Source organism: Ixodes scapularis, unplaced genomic scaffold (assembly GCF_016920785.2).
Source record: "Ixodes scapularis isolate PalLabHiFi unplaced genomic scaffold, ASM1692078v2 PGA_scaffold7__128_contigs__length_106722199, whole genome shotgun sequence".
Taxonomy (NCBI): domain Eukaryota; kingdom Metazoa; phylum Arthropoda; class Arachnida; order Ixodida; family Ixodidae; genus Ixodes; species Ixodes scapularis.
In genome coordinates this window covers 92,569,461-92,585,465 of record NW_024609882.1, presented here as the reverse complement: position 1 = coordinate 92,585,465, position 16,005 = coordinate 92,569,461, and the positions used below count along the sequence as shown (strand labels likewise).

The 16,005-nt window shown below is 47.6% G+C and overlaps 1 protein-coding gene and 1 pseudogene across 1 annotated transcript; both read left to right on the top strand.

Annotated features, from left to right (window-relative positions):
• Positions 1 to 7,190: 7,190 nt before the first annotated feature.
• On the top strand, positions 7,191 to 8,545 carry LOC8032558 (protein cereblon). Its single transcript, XM_040501148.2, has one exon. It carries the CDS (start codon positions 7,308 to 7,310, stop codon positions 8,535 to 8,537), a length of 1,230 nt encoding a protein of 409 aa, XP_040357082.2. The 5' UTR covers positions 7,191 to 7,307; the 3' UTR covers positions 8,538 to 8,545.
• A 728-nt stretch (positions 8,546 to 9,273) lies between these two features.
• LOC121833213 lies at positions 9,274 to 9,791 on the top strand (annotated as a pseudogene).
• Positions 9,792 to 16,005: the final 6,214 nt, after the last annotated feature.

Below are 16,005 nucleotides of genomic sequence, written 5' to 3'. Positions count from 1 at the left end.
CTTCTCCTCTCCTCAAGCTCCACACACAGTATATACTTCCTAATGTCTAGCGTTTTATGTCTTATCGCGCAACACTCCCATCCTCGCCTCAAACAACAAGGAGCTCCTCCTAAGATCGTCGAAGATAGGTTCTTAGTAACGCCTGCATTTGAGAAAAAACGCTTGAATTAAGTTCATTTAGCTTTAAAATAGCAGATATCACAATTATATTTCCATGCGACGCGCTGGAGAGCCATACGAGCAATTCCAAAATAGGGTTGAAGCCCCGCCTCCCTAGCCTTGGGCAGCCAAAAGATCCGTCGATGACGTCACGGACAGCGACTGTATTTCGCGTTTTCTCGCGTTACTTGCGCAGCAAATGGTTTGGGTATTCGGGTTCACGGGGGAAAAATACGCTAGAATTCTCTTCTAACTCATTTTTTTCAAGAACCTCCGTAGCTTCCCTTAAAGGGACACTGACAGGGTATTTATGCTCGCCGAGGTTTTTAGTTGTACGTGACATACGAGAGCTCAACTACCCAGCACAGAATTTGCGGCTCGAAATTCGGTTTCTTTCCGCCCGAAAACAGCCGATCAAGAACTGGCCGGTTCGAGTCTCGCTCACTCTTTTTTTCGCGGTCACGGGCCATTTTCTAAGGTATCGATGCGACCACCAATTTTAATCAAAGTCGTGGGGCACTGAAGGCACACACTTAATACTAAAAATAGAAAAAATTATGAAACCCATTTTTTGTGGCTTCTAAAAAGTTGTAAATACGTTGATTGAAAAAAAAAAAGTTCCACAGACAACCGGAAGCATTCTGTGCGTTCGTCGTTTCGCGTATCGTGGGACTCGCGGGGACGGCGATGGCAGCGGACGACGGACCTCTATTTCAGAACTGTCGTTCGCGGTACCGGCGAATTCTGCCTACCGTTAAAAAAGAAATTTGGGACTGATCAAAAGAATTGGTATTCATTCCGTACGACACGCCCGACCACCAAGCCGATTTGCACGAAGACGTCGCCGAGCCGTCGCTCCCTTCTCGTGGCTGAAGACATCGCTCGCGAAAACGTCAAGCACGACGTGTCTACTTCGAGTTGAATATGCACGCGTACGATTTCTTTACTAGGTGCGAATGTCCCCAAAGCGTGGTGCTTCCCGTCTTCGACCCGGGAGTGCTTCTGCTAGAGAAAAATCGACAGCAAACTTTCCAACTTACAGTTTACCGGCTGAATTATTACTAAGAAAAGAGATCCACCACAAAAGAGATGCCCCTGTAGCTCAGTGGGAAAGACGTCCGGTTCACATGCGGTCGGTCCGGGTTCGATCCCCGTGATGTTCTTTTTTTTGTTTTCAAACATTTTCCGATGTTTACATATCTTTTTATTTTTTTTACAATCATCACTGAAGAAACAAACAAAAAATAACAAACAAATGTTGTGGACGATACTTCGCTGAATTAAATGGTATGGGATTTCCGTTTTGACACCTGCGAACTCAATGTGATCACTTTCCACAAAATGCAAGGAGCATATAAATCAGGTAGCGTCCGCTTTCCGAGGTGCCCGTATATGTTCTACAGGAATTGCAGCCAGCCATTGGTCCCGATCCCGTTGATCTTTCGGAAACTCTGTCGCACAATGCCACTTTTTTTCGGATGCAGGACTTGTGAGCCAGCTCTTCGCGCAACATCTTGGGTGTATTCTTTTCGGAGCCGATCATGGAAATTCACAACGGGCACTCACTACTCATCTCGAACTCCTCAATGTACAAAACAACTCATCTTGGAGTACAGAAAAACGAGCGGAACAAACATAACTGCAAAAGTATCGCACTGCGAGCAGTTCCCGCACGCCGCATGTCGTGTCGTCTGCTACGGAGAGGAGAAAAAAAAAGACAAAAAACGCACGCTCGGGTGTAGCCACGTGACTTCCGCCACTCACTCTCTTCTCTCCACTTCACCGACCTCCGTCGGGTTTCGGTTTCGGTTTCGAGCAGTTGCGTCTTTTGGCTTTATTAAAAAAAATACGCTACTCTGTTGCAAAATATTAATTGGGTAGTCCTCCGACACCATAATGAAGCGCCTGGCAAAAAATAAAAAAAAAATTTTTGAGGGGTGTCAGTGTCCCTTTAACGATCTGAAAATTTCCAAGGAAGATTTAGTCTGCATGCCAGCTTCCCATATTTACCCTCTCAGTTTCTTTAACTCTCTTAACATTCATTTTCTCATCCGCCTCCCTGCAATTGCCTATATATTTAGATCTCAGTTTTTTAGTCCGCTTTCTCCGTCTAATTTTTTGTATTGACAATTCTCATGAGTAAATAGGTGAGAACTCTTCGTGGGAATCGTTCTCTCATCTCTATATCTCTCCATCCTGTGCTTAAATTTCTATATTACTGCTAGCCTCCGTACCCTCGGATGAGGGCCATCCAATATCAGCCTGTACGCCTTAATTCAGTGTTTTACCACATGCTCCCAGAGCCAATCTACCTACTCCACGTTGCTTTATTTCTAGCATTGTCTGGACGTCCAGTTTTATGTCCAAAACTTTTTACAAAACTGAGGCTCAGATCCATAACTTCTTTCCACACCTCCATCACCACCTCATACCTATTAATTTATTATTTATTTTATTTATATTTTATTTCAACTAAATTATTTCATTAAATAGAGTGCTCTATTTTTCATTACAGCTGCATTTCTGTTGCCCTTACCAGTTACACATTTTGCATGTTCATTGAGGTATTCAGTACCCTCGTTGATCCATACTCCTAGATACTTGTACTTACCGACTCGCTCGACCTCTAATCTTTACATATTTAGCTATGCAGTTCGGTCATCTTAGACTACTTCCATAAATCTGTCACCGCGCTCGTTGCATTCTGGAAATCTGTGGGTCACGAGCGGGGCACGTATGGATTTTGCTTCCCACTGATTTTCACAACGCATAACGCGGCATTACGCCGCGAAGAGGTGCTTCGAGTTTTGGAATAAGTATATTGAACACCGTAACCGCTGATTTGTCACTAGTGAACTCTAAGACGAACCTGCGGCCCTCTGCGCCACATACATTCATTAGGGACTGAAGCTCCGTGTTGTTGTCGGCCATAAGCAATCTAATTGTTAGGAAGATGAAGACGACGAAGGAGCAGTGGCGCGCACAATCATCTCGCGCCAGGCCCCACGGGCCGGCTCGGCCTCCATAAATCATTCTATCTTTTGTCATCGCCTGTCCAATCCTCTATGCTGCCGACAGCGTGTCGCCCCATCCTGGCAGACCGAAAGCGCGCGCTTTAGCTGCTACTAGCGGCGAGCTTCTTCGCGCCGTACGCGTCGAGCGAGCTAATAGACAGTTTTAGTGGACTGTACGCTATAGTTTTGCGTACGCAAGTTGATTGCGGGTCGTGAGTGCGCATGCGCAGAACGCAATAGAAAGGCTAGCGTATTGCGTACGCACGCAACGCTGGAGATTTTGCGTTGCTGGCTAGCGGGCCTTGCGGGACGCTCTCGAGAGATCTCGGACCCAACGAGAGCGCCAGTTTCAAGATGGCGGTTGCCTCGACTGGCGCTGCAAGGGCGACGTGGTGTTTTCGAAGTTCTGTGTTACGTGAAATTGCGTGGTGTTCAGCTCGGCGATTCTTTCTGGGACCTACCGCGGTCGAATCAGATCGCCCTACAGCTGAAGGAGTGCACAGTGGAAATGTTCGCCGCTCGCAGTGTGCGTCGACGCTGCGATCTGCTCACCGCTAAGCCTATTCCCACAGTTCATCGCCGACGGACGAACTACTCTAAAAGAAATCGCCAAAGCTGTCCCTATGCACTGGACATCAGGGTTATGAATTTCAATCCGCGATTGCATTGATAAAAGGTGCCGTTTCCACGGGACGACTGACGGAAGCTCCGTGATCGAATTTGGCTACGCACTCGTACTCGTAGCCTCTGTACCCCGCAGAAAAGCGCGCTTGACGAGGCAGCTGTGGCTTGGTTTAATCTGAAATAAAATGATTGGACACTTTTTCTTTTTCAATATTTCTTTCCAGGAGCATGGTTGCGCTATAAGCACGCCGAATTCTACGGCTCTAGCAAATTTAACCAAGATCATGCGCGGTGTTCACTCGAAAACGTAACGCACAACTAAATTTGGTCCGAGCAGGTCATTTTTAACGTACGCTATACTATTGCGTATTGCGTACGTATACGATTCAGCAACGCTATACTAAACTGTCTAATAGCGAGTAGGTTCCGCGGCACTCGTGCCCAAGCGTGCCCACTCGCAGCGTGGAGCGGGTTCGTTTCGGCCGGCACTCCACGAGTAGTTGCACTCTCCGAGTTCGTTTCATCGCCGACACCCCGCGCGTGCATGCGCTCGCTGCACCGAGAAAATCGAGAATGCGACAAAATGCAATCCCGTCATGCCTCGCTCCGGCGAGGCCGGCGAGGAGCGGGAGCAGACGACGAAAGTTCGTGTGCTACGATGTGTCGCGGAACCAAAAGGAAAATAAGTAGATTTTCTGATAGAAATCGCGTCCCGCAGGCAACGGAATCAAACGCGAGCTTGAATTGTGAGCGTCTGCTATTTCATGAAGGAAGCAATTGACAAACCGTGCTTTATGTAGAGGTTTTAAGCCGCCCTGTTGTCGTACAAACGCTGAAATATACCAGAACAAACGCGTCAGCGGCCCCCGAGAAGTTTATCACCATTTGTGTGCGAGTGAAAAATTTAACATTTGTCGACAAAACCTTCCAGCAGAAACCTCTGACTGCCCAATAAGCATCAGAGAAAGCTAAAGTGACTTTACCCGAGGCTTGGGCAACATCATCATGTTCAACATTTACTACGTCATCTAAGTTGCCCCGCCTTATTTTGTTCGATAAAGCTCTCGTTCTCGACGCCCTCACCAAGGCTAGTATCTGATCCACCTGCGTAATGACGATCGAAATTGAAAGTCCCACGAAAAGTTTTGCTGGATATTCCAACAGACTAGTTTTAAGCCGTGCGCTTTCAGTGGTTCACGCATAATACCATGCTCAAACGAATCAAGCTTCTGCTCGGACCGCATTATCAGTTTTCTTCAGTGTAAACGGTTATAAGAATTGAAAGATCGCAACCAGCTGCTTTGCAGACAGCTGGTTACGGAAATATACGCCGTCTGTAACTATCTCTACGACAGCCGAGTTGCTTCAAGTCATCGCAACTATAAACTACAGGTTGCAGCGACCAACGTTTGTAGATAAACGTTGGCAGCGACTGCACTCTCGCATTCCCACCCATTACTCCGAACAGAAAGGTGCTAGTTTCGGTTTGAGGTCGGTACCTTTTTTAAAACACAGATGGCGGCAGCATCAGTCTTCTGCACTTGGTGCATTTGACGGGTTCGTTTGAGTCCAGTTCTCCTTGCAACACTCTGCGAGTGCGATGCATTTTGGGAGAGAACTCGAACGGTGCGAGTGCGTGTGTAACGAAGATAGCTTTGAGCGCACTAAGCGGCGCAATGCCGAAGCTTGCGGAGTAGGCCACTCACCACACCCTCACCCCTAGGTTCACTTCCAGGCGGCGCAGCCAGTACCACGAGGCACGCGCTCCTTTGTTTGTATTTCATTTTTCCCCGATAGTACATTGCAGTCGCCTTAATTAAGGCAAAGTTGAACGAAATCGTAAAAAGTCGAACAAGAAGCGAGTTACAAGGAAGGGGCATAGAAAGGCTTTCCTAAAAAGCAAACGACAAAAGAGCTTACCTATACATGTTTAAATTGTATTAATCCAAACTTTTAACGATTTGTAAACAATAGTAGATTTGATTTTACCTTACCCAATATTTGTTACATGAGCAGTACAATGTGTTTGTTCCGGGGAGATGCGGGTCAAAAAACGACAATATTCGTTTTTTGAACCGCATCTTTCGGCTGACGTGCTTGGGTATCGGTATTGCATCACAGTGAAAAGGGGGCAGCTTTCGAAGGAAAGGAGGTACGAAATAGCCCGTTATATTTTCAAATTTTCGTACCGAAAAGCAGGCATTTTACTTTCTATCATCGATCTTTTGGCCCACTAAACGAAATTCGATCAGTAACATTTGAGTCTAAAATCTTCTATCCCAGCCCAAAATGCATTTTATGGTCCTTTTAAAACTTCATTTTCAAGTACTGCAGACCCGCTAAGCTGTTGGAGAAGTGGGGAAAAATAATTATATAATGCGCAAAACAAAATTTAACAGCTAAACAATGGATGTGATAAATACAAAACATGATCAAAAGTTAGCGGTAAGAGATACTAATTCATACAATGGTAGTAAATAGGCATCATAGGGCATCGGGTTCCAGATTTATGGTTTAAGGAGAAAAACACACAAAGAACTTCACTTCTAAAAGTTTTGCATCTCAGAAAGCTGCTGCTCTATGACTGCATGGTGGGTAGCCTTGCTTGCAAGGAGTGACGAAGTGTACGCTTTGTTATCCTGATATTATCGCTCAGCTTGGACAGTGCTCTGACTTTCGCCATACTTTTCGTTTGTGTATCTGTCTGTACGTACAATACGTGACACCGTAGTAAAGAAAGTACGGCTTCTCGCGAATCACTACTAATTTCCCTCTTTATGCTGAGAACTGAGATATATGTAGGTGAATTTTAGATTAAATATACGTTACTTTATGAAGGCGTAAACGTTTCAAGCGCCAAAAGCATCGCTTCTACCTAAAACAACAAACTCTTGTACGAACTACTTCGTTCGGCGTATGAACACAGAGCAAAACTTCCTTTTTTCTTGAGGTGAAAACGGTTGTAGTGGGCATGTTGAATTTAGCTACACCACCTCGTTCGATTTATAACCATTGAAAACGAGCGTGTTGTTGAATTTTTATGAATACTTGAAAGAATAAAACATCAGGGACGACGAAAGAAACATTACTTCTTTCAAAAAATTCCTGTTTCTGTCCTGGTCCCGATGTTTTATTCTTTCAGGTATTCATATCGATTTATAAGTAGAGCCTAGTTTAAATATCTAGTACGAATTCACCATCCTATTCCCGGCATGCACCGTTTCAGTGCAAGCAACTCGAAAGCGCCAAGCATTCTTTTCGAAACCGAAACTCTCCGTCCTACGAGCAGCAGACGACAGAACAAGTGCCTCCCTAGCCTCGAAGCGGAGCCCGGCCGACAGCGTCGTCGCCGTCGTCCCCTAGTGGCACGAATCCGCAACTCTCACTCGCCGAGACAAAATGTCAACAAACATGGCGGCGCTCTGCTGCTAAAAATGTTCTCAGTTCCGACGCAAAAGGGCCATCTAGGCCGAAACTCCGCGGTTGAGCCCCGCTGAAGCCGGGGACTCGATGGCCGACGACATCATCTTGCTCATTCCACGGGTCGACGACGCTGACGACGAGGAAGAGCCGCCGTCCGCGTCAGCGATGGACGTGACATACGACACCTCGCTGCCTGCGCAGCATACGTATCTCGGCGACGACATGGAAGACCTGACAGGTAGGACGGTCTTCGAGGACGACACCGTGCACACCATCCCCGTGCTCACGTCCCACGACGTGATCCTAGTGCCGGGCCAGATCCTGCCGCTGCAGATCTTCCGGCCCCTGGAAATCTCTATGATGCACCGCATCATCGAGAACGATCGCACGTTCGGCATCGTCGGTGAGAGCGCCCTGACGGCGTCGCCCAAGCCGCTCGGCACCACGGCCGAGATACGGTCGTACAAAGAGGAAGTGGACGAGTTGTCGGGCATCGCGACGCTCGTCGTCAAGGCTGAGGGACGCCAACGGTTCAGGATCCTCACGTCGCGGACTCGTAGCGACGGCATCCTGCTGGCGGGCATCAAGATCCTGCCGGACAAGCCGGCCCCGGACGTGGGAGAAGTGGCACGGCTCCCGAGCCTCGACAAGCTAAGGCTGCCGTCGCGGCTCCGTCGCGAGGGACCCTACTGCCGCGGCAACGACCCGTACGGCTTCGCGCACCTCACGCGCTGGCCGCCGTGGGTCTACCGACAATACGACTCCAACGCCCTAGTCCGCAAGATCGAGGCCGAACTCAGCGAGTGGACGGACAACTTCGCGACGCTAAGCCTACCGCGCGACCCGGGTCGCTTCTCGTACTGGGTCGCCGGCAGCCTGTTGCTCGACGACCAGGTGCGGCTCGAAATGTTGTCGTACGACAGTCCTGTGCAGCGGCTCCGCTCGGAGCTCGCCATCCTCCGGGAGTGCGGGGTGCTTACGTGCAAAGAGTGCGGCTCCAAGATGGCCGACCGGGGCGACGTCTTCAGCATGTCCCAGCAGGGTCCGCAGGGTGCATACGTGAACCCGCATGGCTACGTGCACGAGATGATCACGGTGCGCAAGGCGACGGGCGTCTACCTCAACGGCCGCCCAAGCTCGCAGTACAGCTGGTTCCCGGGCTACGCCTGGACGATCCTCCAGTGCAGGGGGTGTCACGGACACGTCGGATGGAAGTTCTCCTCCGTGCAGCGCAACCTGGTGCCTAGGAAGTTCTGGGGGTTGTGCAGGGCGGCCATCAAGCCGGCACTGCGGAGCGGCGAGGCTGAGAGGCCCTAGGTGGGGCTCGAGTGCACTGCCTGGAGCACGTCTTCAACTGCCGTGTTTATTGCCTTCTCAAAAGTGGTCCCTCGATTCACGCCGTTGCCTGCCGCGACACTGTTGGCGGCACAGGAGTTGATGTGGATGCGGCAGGTGTTTGCTGTGGGCTGTTCCGTAGCCAGACAGTTGATAGAAACCAACGCAGACGCAAGACGGGACGGCGACCCTCGCACCAGAGCCATACATAGAGGGAGTTTGGTCATTCATTGGGAAGTATAGGAGGCAAATGAGGAGGCGCCATTGGCCGAAAGCACGCTGTGCGTGTTCCAGGGCGTTTTTGCAGATTTGAATCTGGCCAGCCAGAAGCCGCGAATAATAAATACCCTGGCGGTGGTCGCGAGAAACAAAATCAATGTGTGCGTCAGGGTAACTCTCGGGCCTGAAAATATGGTGCAGTAATTTTTCGATCACGGTCATGCAAAATCAAAAGGTAGGAGAACGATCGACGTGATCTCTACGCCAGGCACCAGGGGCCGAGGGTATGCCGTCCGAGCAGTCAAACTCCTTCGGAGCAAAACAGAGTTCGAGCGGCACATTCGATTCTTGCATCTTTTTGCATGATCATAATCAAAACATCATGCACGCTATATTTTCAACCATGTAGAGTTACTCCATTTAACCGTTAGGCACGTATTATAAGTTTTTCGGTACCACCCATAGATATTTTTTTTGGCATCTGGTTTGCCAAGAGTGCATGTCTATCTGCGTCTTGTGCCCGCCTTGGCTCTGCCCGCTCCTCTCATTTACCAAACTCTCTCTATATACGGCTCTGCCTCGTGCCCACTCGCCTTTCGCCGGCATTTCTACGAACAGCCACCAGGATGTCTGGCAGCACGACCGCCGACTCTTTGTTGTCACTTGAGGACCACTTCCGACTTGGGGCGGGAAGGACGGTAATGACGCCAGTTGAAGATGCGGTTTAGGCACCGTTGCCCGAGGAACCGGCCATCCCACCCCAGGAAGCATTGGGTGACGGCTCCTGCATCGAAGGCTCGTAGGTCCTGGGTTTGAGTGTGCCAAAGCTTTGACATTGGAGTGCGAAGTCTCTACGTGAGTCGACTGTTTGCGGCGAGATCAATGAATCTGTGTTTGGCCGTCTACCATGTTTCCCGACCTCTTCCCTATCTGTTGTGGTGCTGCGTCTCGTCAATGTGCAATAGGCTCGTGCGCCGACAAGCCACGACGGGTCGTCGTCCTAGCGAGTCATGGTAAAGCGACGCCTGGTGGCCGAGGTCTGCACCGGTTGACGTTGCGTGGGGTCTGCTCTGTCACAAGCTGTATCTGTGGTGTGCATGGTGTGAAATTAGGGGACGAGGTACAAAGCCCTTTTTCTCGTTTGGGTCAGTCTTGCGCTCCTTGAGTTGACGGTTGGCAAGAAAGCTTCCATTCAGGTGGCCCTTGTGGCAATACTTTGATCGTTTAAACTGACTTGGGTGGAACCGTTTAGTGGTAATGTGTAGAACTCTGCATTAATTTCAGGCTACTTTGCAGCGGACGTTTCTTTCCAGTTCAGCGCAACAACTGATAACAATTTTTGCGTTGCAGAAGGGCATTACATCGTGCCTGTGCACTTTCCGACGTGAGACGTTGTACGCGGCGGTTTTAAACTGTCGCGAGGAACTTGTAGAGACGCAGCTGGAGGAAAATTGGCAGTTTGACGAGCGTCTGGGCAGTTACGGTCTTTGGAATGTTGTACACAACATCCCAAAGCAGCATGGTGGTCGTACCGCAAAGAAATCTATATAGAGAAATTACTGTTTTTACAAATGTGACGGTGAAGTGGCATCACAACACTTATTCACTGTTGCTAGAACGATGCTAGAAATGACGGCAGTGCTAGGAACGACGATAAAGCTAAAAAATGGCAAAACAAAAAGATTTACATCTTATAGCTCACCTTTTTGGCTTCTCGACACAGTTTGAGCTTTTGCCTCAAAAGCGGCAGCCAGGGTGATTGATTTTGAAAACTTAATTTGCTATGAGAAGACACTCTCGGGGACAGCCGCAATTTCCTACATCTGGGCAGTGACGTTTTGGTTATAACCCACGATTACCATCACTGGGCACCAAGATATGGCAGTTTTGAACGGGTACCAATTGTCATTGCATCTTTGAGATCATGTAGAAGTCGGGGGAAGGGGGAGGAGGGGGCGCGGGGGAATGTCGGGTGGATTTGCATAGGGCGAGACAAGAATGTGAAATATTTATAGGGCTGCGACAGCTTCCTGGGGCGCCATCTTCTGTAAGGAACATGCCCGGCCACCTTTCCCCCACTTTCCGTTTTTTAAGTGTCGCAATTGCGGTTCAGTTATTCATTCTAGAATTCTCTAGGTGCGAAATAATGCTTGCCGTGTAGGCCGGGCTCTTTTTTAGGCCACACACAGTTCTTGCGTCGAAGTTGGCCATACCACCAATTTTTGCACCGACGGTTCTGGACGGTTTCATTCGGAGAGGTTAACCCGGCAAAGTTTGGCCAAAACACTAGGGGCTGACAATGTGTTGACTTGTACAACAGCAGCCTGGTTAATTTTACCATTTATTTCCTAGAAATGCGGATAAGTGTGAACGTGTGTGCAGTAACCGGGGCTACCAACGGTACCTCATCCCCTCAATGCACCAGAATAGTGGAAGCGACATTTCACTTCATCGCTGCCTGTCAGTGGCCTTGATGAAAGCAGTCGGGGTGTCAGAAATATTTATGAGCATGTACAACTGCGACACTGGGACATTAAATGGGTGCCACATTAGTTAGCACAGCATGTTGAAGAGACTTGGCAGGATGTGGCTTATGGAAGCTCGTCTGTGAAAAGCGGAACCGGTGTGAGTGAGAGATTGATTGATTGGTTGGTGACACTTTTTGTGATATGCGAGAGGGAAATACTCCTACTCAAAGTGACCGGTTATCTGGTTTCGGTTTCTTAAGGAGTGTTCAATGAATGTGTTTGCGATGAAGAGATCTCACTGAACACCCTGGACCTTGTGAAAACTTGTATTGTGAGGAGGGTAACATAATTGTGGTGATATTGCAAGTTCTTTTTCTTAAATCAAGTTGCGTGCACAGAATTCTATAGATCTATTAGCTTTCAATTTTCAAAGTTGGGAACCAAGTCTTCAGACTACTCTGAACCACATGTACCGCCGTCAGTGCACTAGCACATTTCTCCTCGCTCCGAAGCGCTACGTCCCCGTTTCTGTGATGTTGCTCTGCCTGTGGCGATATTGCCACGCTTTCTTGAGGTTTGTGTGCGATTGGAGTGTGTAGATGTAGTAGTACATTTTTGGTACATCCTGATTGTTTAAACGATTGTGGCATATCCTTGTAGAGCTGACGTTCCACTGAATGGTGGTTGAGACGAGTTCAGTGATTACAACCTCTAGTATATCTTTAGCGAGCGATTCAACCCCTACATTCTTTGTTGATACATGTTTTCAGTGTGTTTGCCCTACATATGCTTCTATTAGACATACCTACTGATTTTGCTGCCGTGGCCTTTCTCCCAAGAACTGGCTCCTGGCAGATAAATAGTGCTGACGTTGGACCCCGAAACCTTCTGGTGGCTCGAAAACTAGCTTGTACATATTGTTCAAAACACAATACAGCAGCGGTTAGTAAGGAGGTGAAGTCTGCAAATAATGAATAAAGCCTTCTCCGAAATGTGCTTGTGTGTGATATTTTACGAGAGTGATTAACGAATTACCCCGTTAAAGTTTTGTTGACCGCGTTGTCGTCGCTTTTCATTCGAGATCCCTGTCTCTCTGGTCACTGTTGCGGAGATTGTGACCGCGGTGCGAAAAAGGACGGCTGACCCACTTGTGATTTGCACACAGCAAAGGTGGCCAAGCTGCGGCTCGCGAGCCGCATGCGGCCCTTCGCGTGTTAAAGTGCGGCTCGCGTGTCTCTCCCCTAGACCCCCCCCGGAGGCAATTCCGCCGATGAACCTCCCCGTCCGTCCACACGACACATGGCGATTTTGCGAGGGTTCGGTGAAGCGGTGGCGGAAGTGTTTCAGACGCTGGAATTCTGTTCCTTGCATGTTCATGATTTAGAACGATATTAAATCCCACTTTCAAGGCATTTAAAGTGGCATTTATATCATGGGCCTTTGGGTGGTCGGCAAATTAGCTCGCGACCCCGACTTTGCGCTGCCACTCTGCATGCGCTGGTTCGCAGATGTTTTAAAGGCCCTGTTTCTGATTATCTTTGAAGTGCTCGTGGAACAGGGCCTCTGTTTGGATGATGCTAGGCGAAACTTGAGAACTGCAATTCATGCGTCACGTGTCGGTGGCGGAGGGTCACCAGGAAGGACCTTTACAACAGGAATGCCACCGTATCGTTTTTTCAGCCGTAACAGAAGATAATGCATGTGTTCCAGAATGTTTCAGGTGTTTCACTATTCTCGAAAATTCCACATGCGCCTGCATAATCTTCAACGAGATAACCTACAACGAAAGTACATATTGTCCTTTCATACAGCAACGTGGTTAAGTTTAATGTTAAAGGCCACACCTACAGATCAAGAATACCAGTCCATTCCACCGTGACATCACGTGATCAATGATGACAGAGGCGTTCTTATTGGACAGGGCCGTTCTGACGTTTTGATGGGATTTAGGATGACATATAATTTATTTAGAGGTCGAGGTGTTTTCGCATCCCTCGTCACACAGATAGGATGTCAGGGAAGGGGCCGCGGACAGTCCTTCAAGGAACGTTTTTTTTAAGCCCATTGAAGACCCCTCGTAGTCTGAAACCACTACCTTCAAGGCACAGTGCCAAGCCTACAGGAAAGTAATTTCGGGATCAAAAACTTCCACTTCCAACTTCAAGCTTCATCTCAATTGGCGTCTCAAATTCAAAAAATGAATTCCAGTATCAGTATTTCTGTATCTGTATTTCTGCCCTCCCTAAAATGTATTCCTGTATTTGTATTTCCAAATACTTTTTGCCTCTATCTAAAATGTATTTCCGATACGTATCGCGATACACTTTTCAGATATATTTCAGTATCAGTATTTTAGCTACTATTTTTATGTATCCCAGTATTTGTATTTCCAAATACATTTTTGAGTATTTCTGACCAACCCTGATTGTAACATTGTTCTACCCGCAAGCACACACGTGCTTTTGTGCAATAAACATACTGCAAACGGTAGGTCTCTAACAAGTAAACATTCTTTCAGTTTTCTCTCATTCTCTTAGTAACACTTTCTCAACTACTATGCATGTTTCCACAGAAAAGGGACATTATTAGATAAAAAGATGGGACAGCAGATAGGAACCTCTGAAACGGGACTGTCCCGACCAAAACAGCTAGGATGTCTGGTCACCCTAAGATTGATGCTGCATATTTTTATCTTGTTTTTCTGACAGACGATGTTTTGTTATAGAGTACTGAAGTATACTGAAAACCTGCAACTCAACATGTTTTTTTTTTTTTTTTTTTGCTGCACAGCCCTGCCAATAATTAATGCTGTACGCGCCTTACGCCCTTTTTTTCTACTCTATTGGACAAACAAGGTGTGTGTGAGCAAAAAAGAAACATGGCAATTTGCTAGGTGGTTATATTGCGTACGTGAAACGTTTTAGCATCACAAACGTTTAGCGATACCCGATGTTTCACGTATACAGGGCTAATGAACCTGGCGACCTTCCGAAGCCTTTCATACTCCCGAACTCCTCTTCCTCAGTGCTCACAGGTGTTTGGGCTCCATCTCGCATACGTCACTCCTCCTCACCCACCCGTCTGGTCACGTGACCTCCCCCGTTAACCGATCAGCAACGAGCTTCGCGGCCACGCTTATTAGGATTCACTTCTCAGGCGTCACGAAATTCTAAGCATTTTGCCAAATTATGTTTAACTTTAAAATGGCTATGCCAATGCCTCAGTTTGTTCCGGCGATAACTTTCTAATAGCTCGAATTCAAACGAAACTCTCCGCGTAGCGAGCTACCAATACAGCTGCTTAAAAGTTAACACAAATCTTTGAGTACAGCTTCTCGCTTTCAGGATTTATGATGTGACCTTGCTAGAGAAAGGTAACAACTAAAACTCGTCACAACACTTTTTTTTTTTTTTGTTGTTCTTTGTGGCTGATGAGGAAAGCTATGCCAGAAGTTGGTTTTCCCTGCGAGTTCGGAGATCCACTGTCAAAACGGATAATCGAAAACGAGGGAAAAGTGAGCAAGGTACCTAATAGTCTTTTTCGTTTTTGTTCTTTAATATCGTGTTTTTTTGTTTTTTTTTGTAGACAAGAAATTATGCCGACCGGCCTTAATGTGTCGTTCGATTTCACGGTGAAGGAAAGTTTCCACATAAAGTTAGAGAAGTTAACGAGGAAAACGGACAGCTTGGGAGGCGGCGACAGCTCCGCTTGTTCCATGATGCAATGCAAAAAATAAAAACAAAACACGACTGCAAAAAAATGAACATAAAAAAAATTGTAAAGTGTTTTGACGAAGAAAAAGATCCGGTGAATTTTGTTGTTGGGATTTGTATCTAATGCGAATTGCATTCGGAAATTATTTTTCACGCCGTAATTCGCGACTCCAGCGAACTATGGAGGGCGCGCTGGTCAGGCAAAATGGCGGGCGAAAGGAGGTCGTTTTCGCCGTTCAGCACGCGGACCACCATAAATTTCTTGCACTGCGGCGTCAAATCGGTATTACATATGAAAGCAAAGCGATTTTTGGGAGGTAGAAACCTTCTTCTAGTCAGTGCGTAGGAATGACAGGGCGGATACATAAAAAAATGACTGGAAACGATGTTTCTATGCCGCCTAGGAGAACCAAGCAGCGATAGCAGACGACAGTGTCGAAACGACCTCCTCTCCTAAACTTCTCGGTATTCGCTACGCGGCGTCGGTTTCGCTGAAGTCACCAAAAGTGGATGTCACCTAGTGGCTGCTGCGCCAACTATATCCGAGTCGGTCATTGCTTCGGCACGTACAAACTTGAGCATGTATTCGACGCGAACGCTGTGTCGGAGCTCAGCGAGGACTCGAACCCAAACCCATGCTTAGTGCCCCCAAAATGGCAATCGACAATGTTGTTTATGAATTATTGAAAAGTGTCTATTTATAGACGCTTTGCAGGATCTGTGCATGGGCACCGCCATAACTGACCTTCAGTTTTTGTTCCCCCTTATTACGTTTACTTCACTTCAGTATTACCATAGCAGGCTAGGTTATTGCCATCTTAGATTTTCTTCTGTCTTTCTCCCCAGCATTGGTTTTTGTGGAGGCTCGTCCACGCTAATTTCAGTGCCTCGGTATCTCGGTAAAACAAGAGAAGGTCAGCAATGGCGGCTGTATTCTGGCGCTTGTGTAAAGCGTCTACATGTTGTCTTCCGTGAGCACATCTCCAGAAAGACTAATTCGCCGTTTTTCACCCCTAAGTTAACGTCGATGCTCCCGAGCTATACTGTTGT

Bases quoted from the DNA above. Each gene is read 5' to 3' on its own strand.
- LOC8032558 (XM_040501148.2), top strand. From the start codon at position 7,308: ATGGCCGACGACATCATCTTGCTCATTCCACGGGTCGACGACGCTGAC.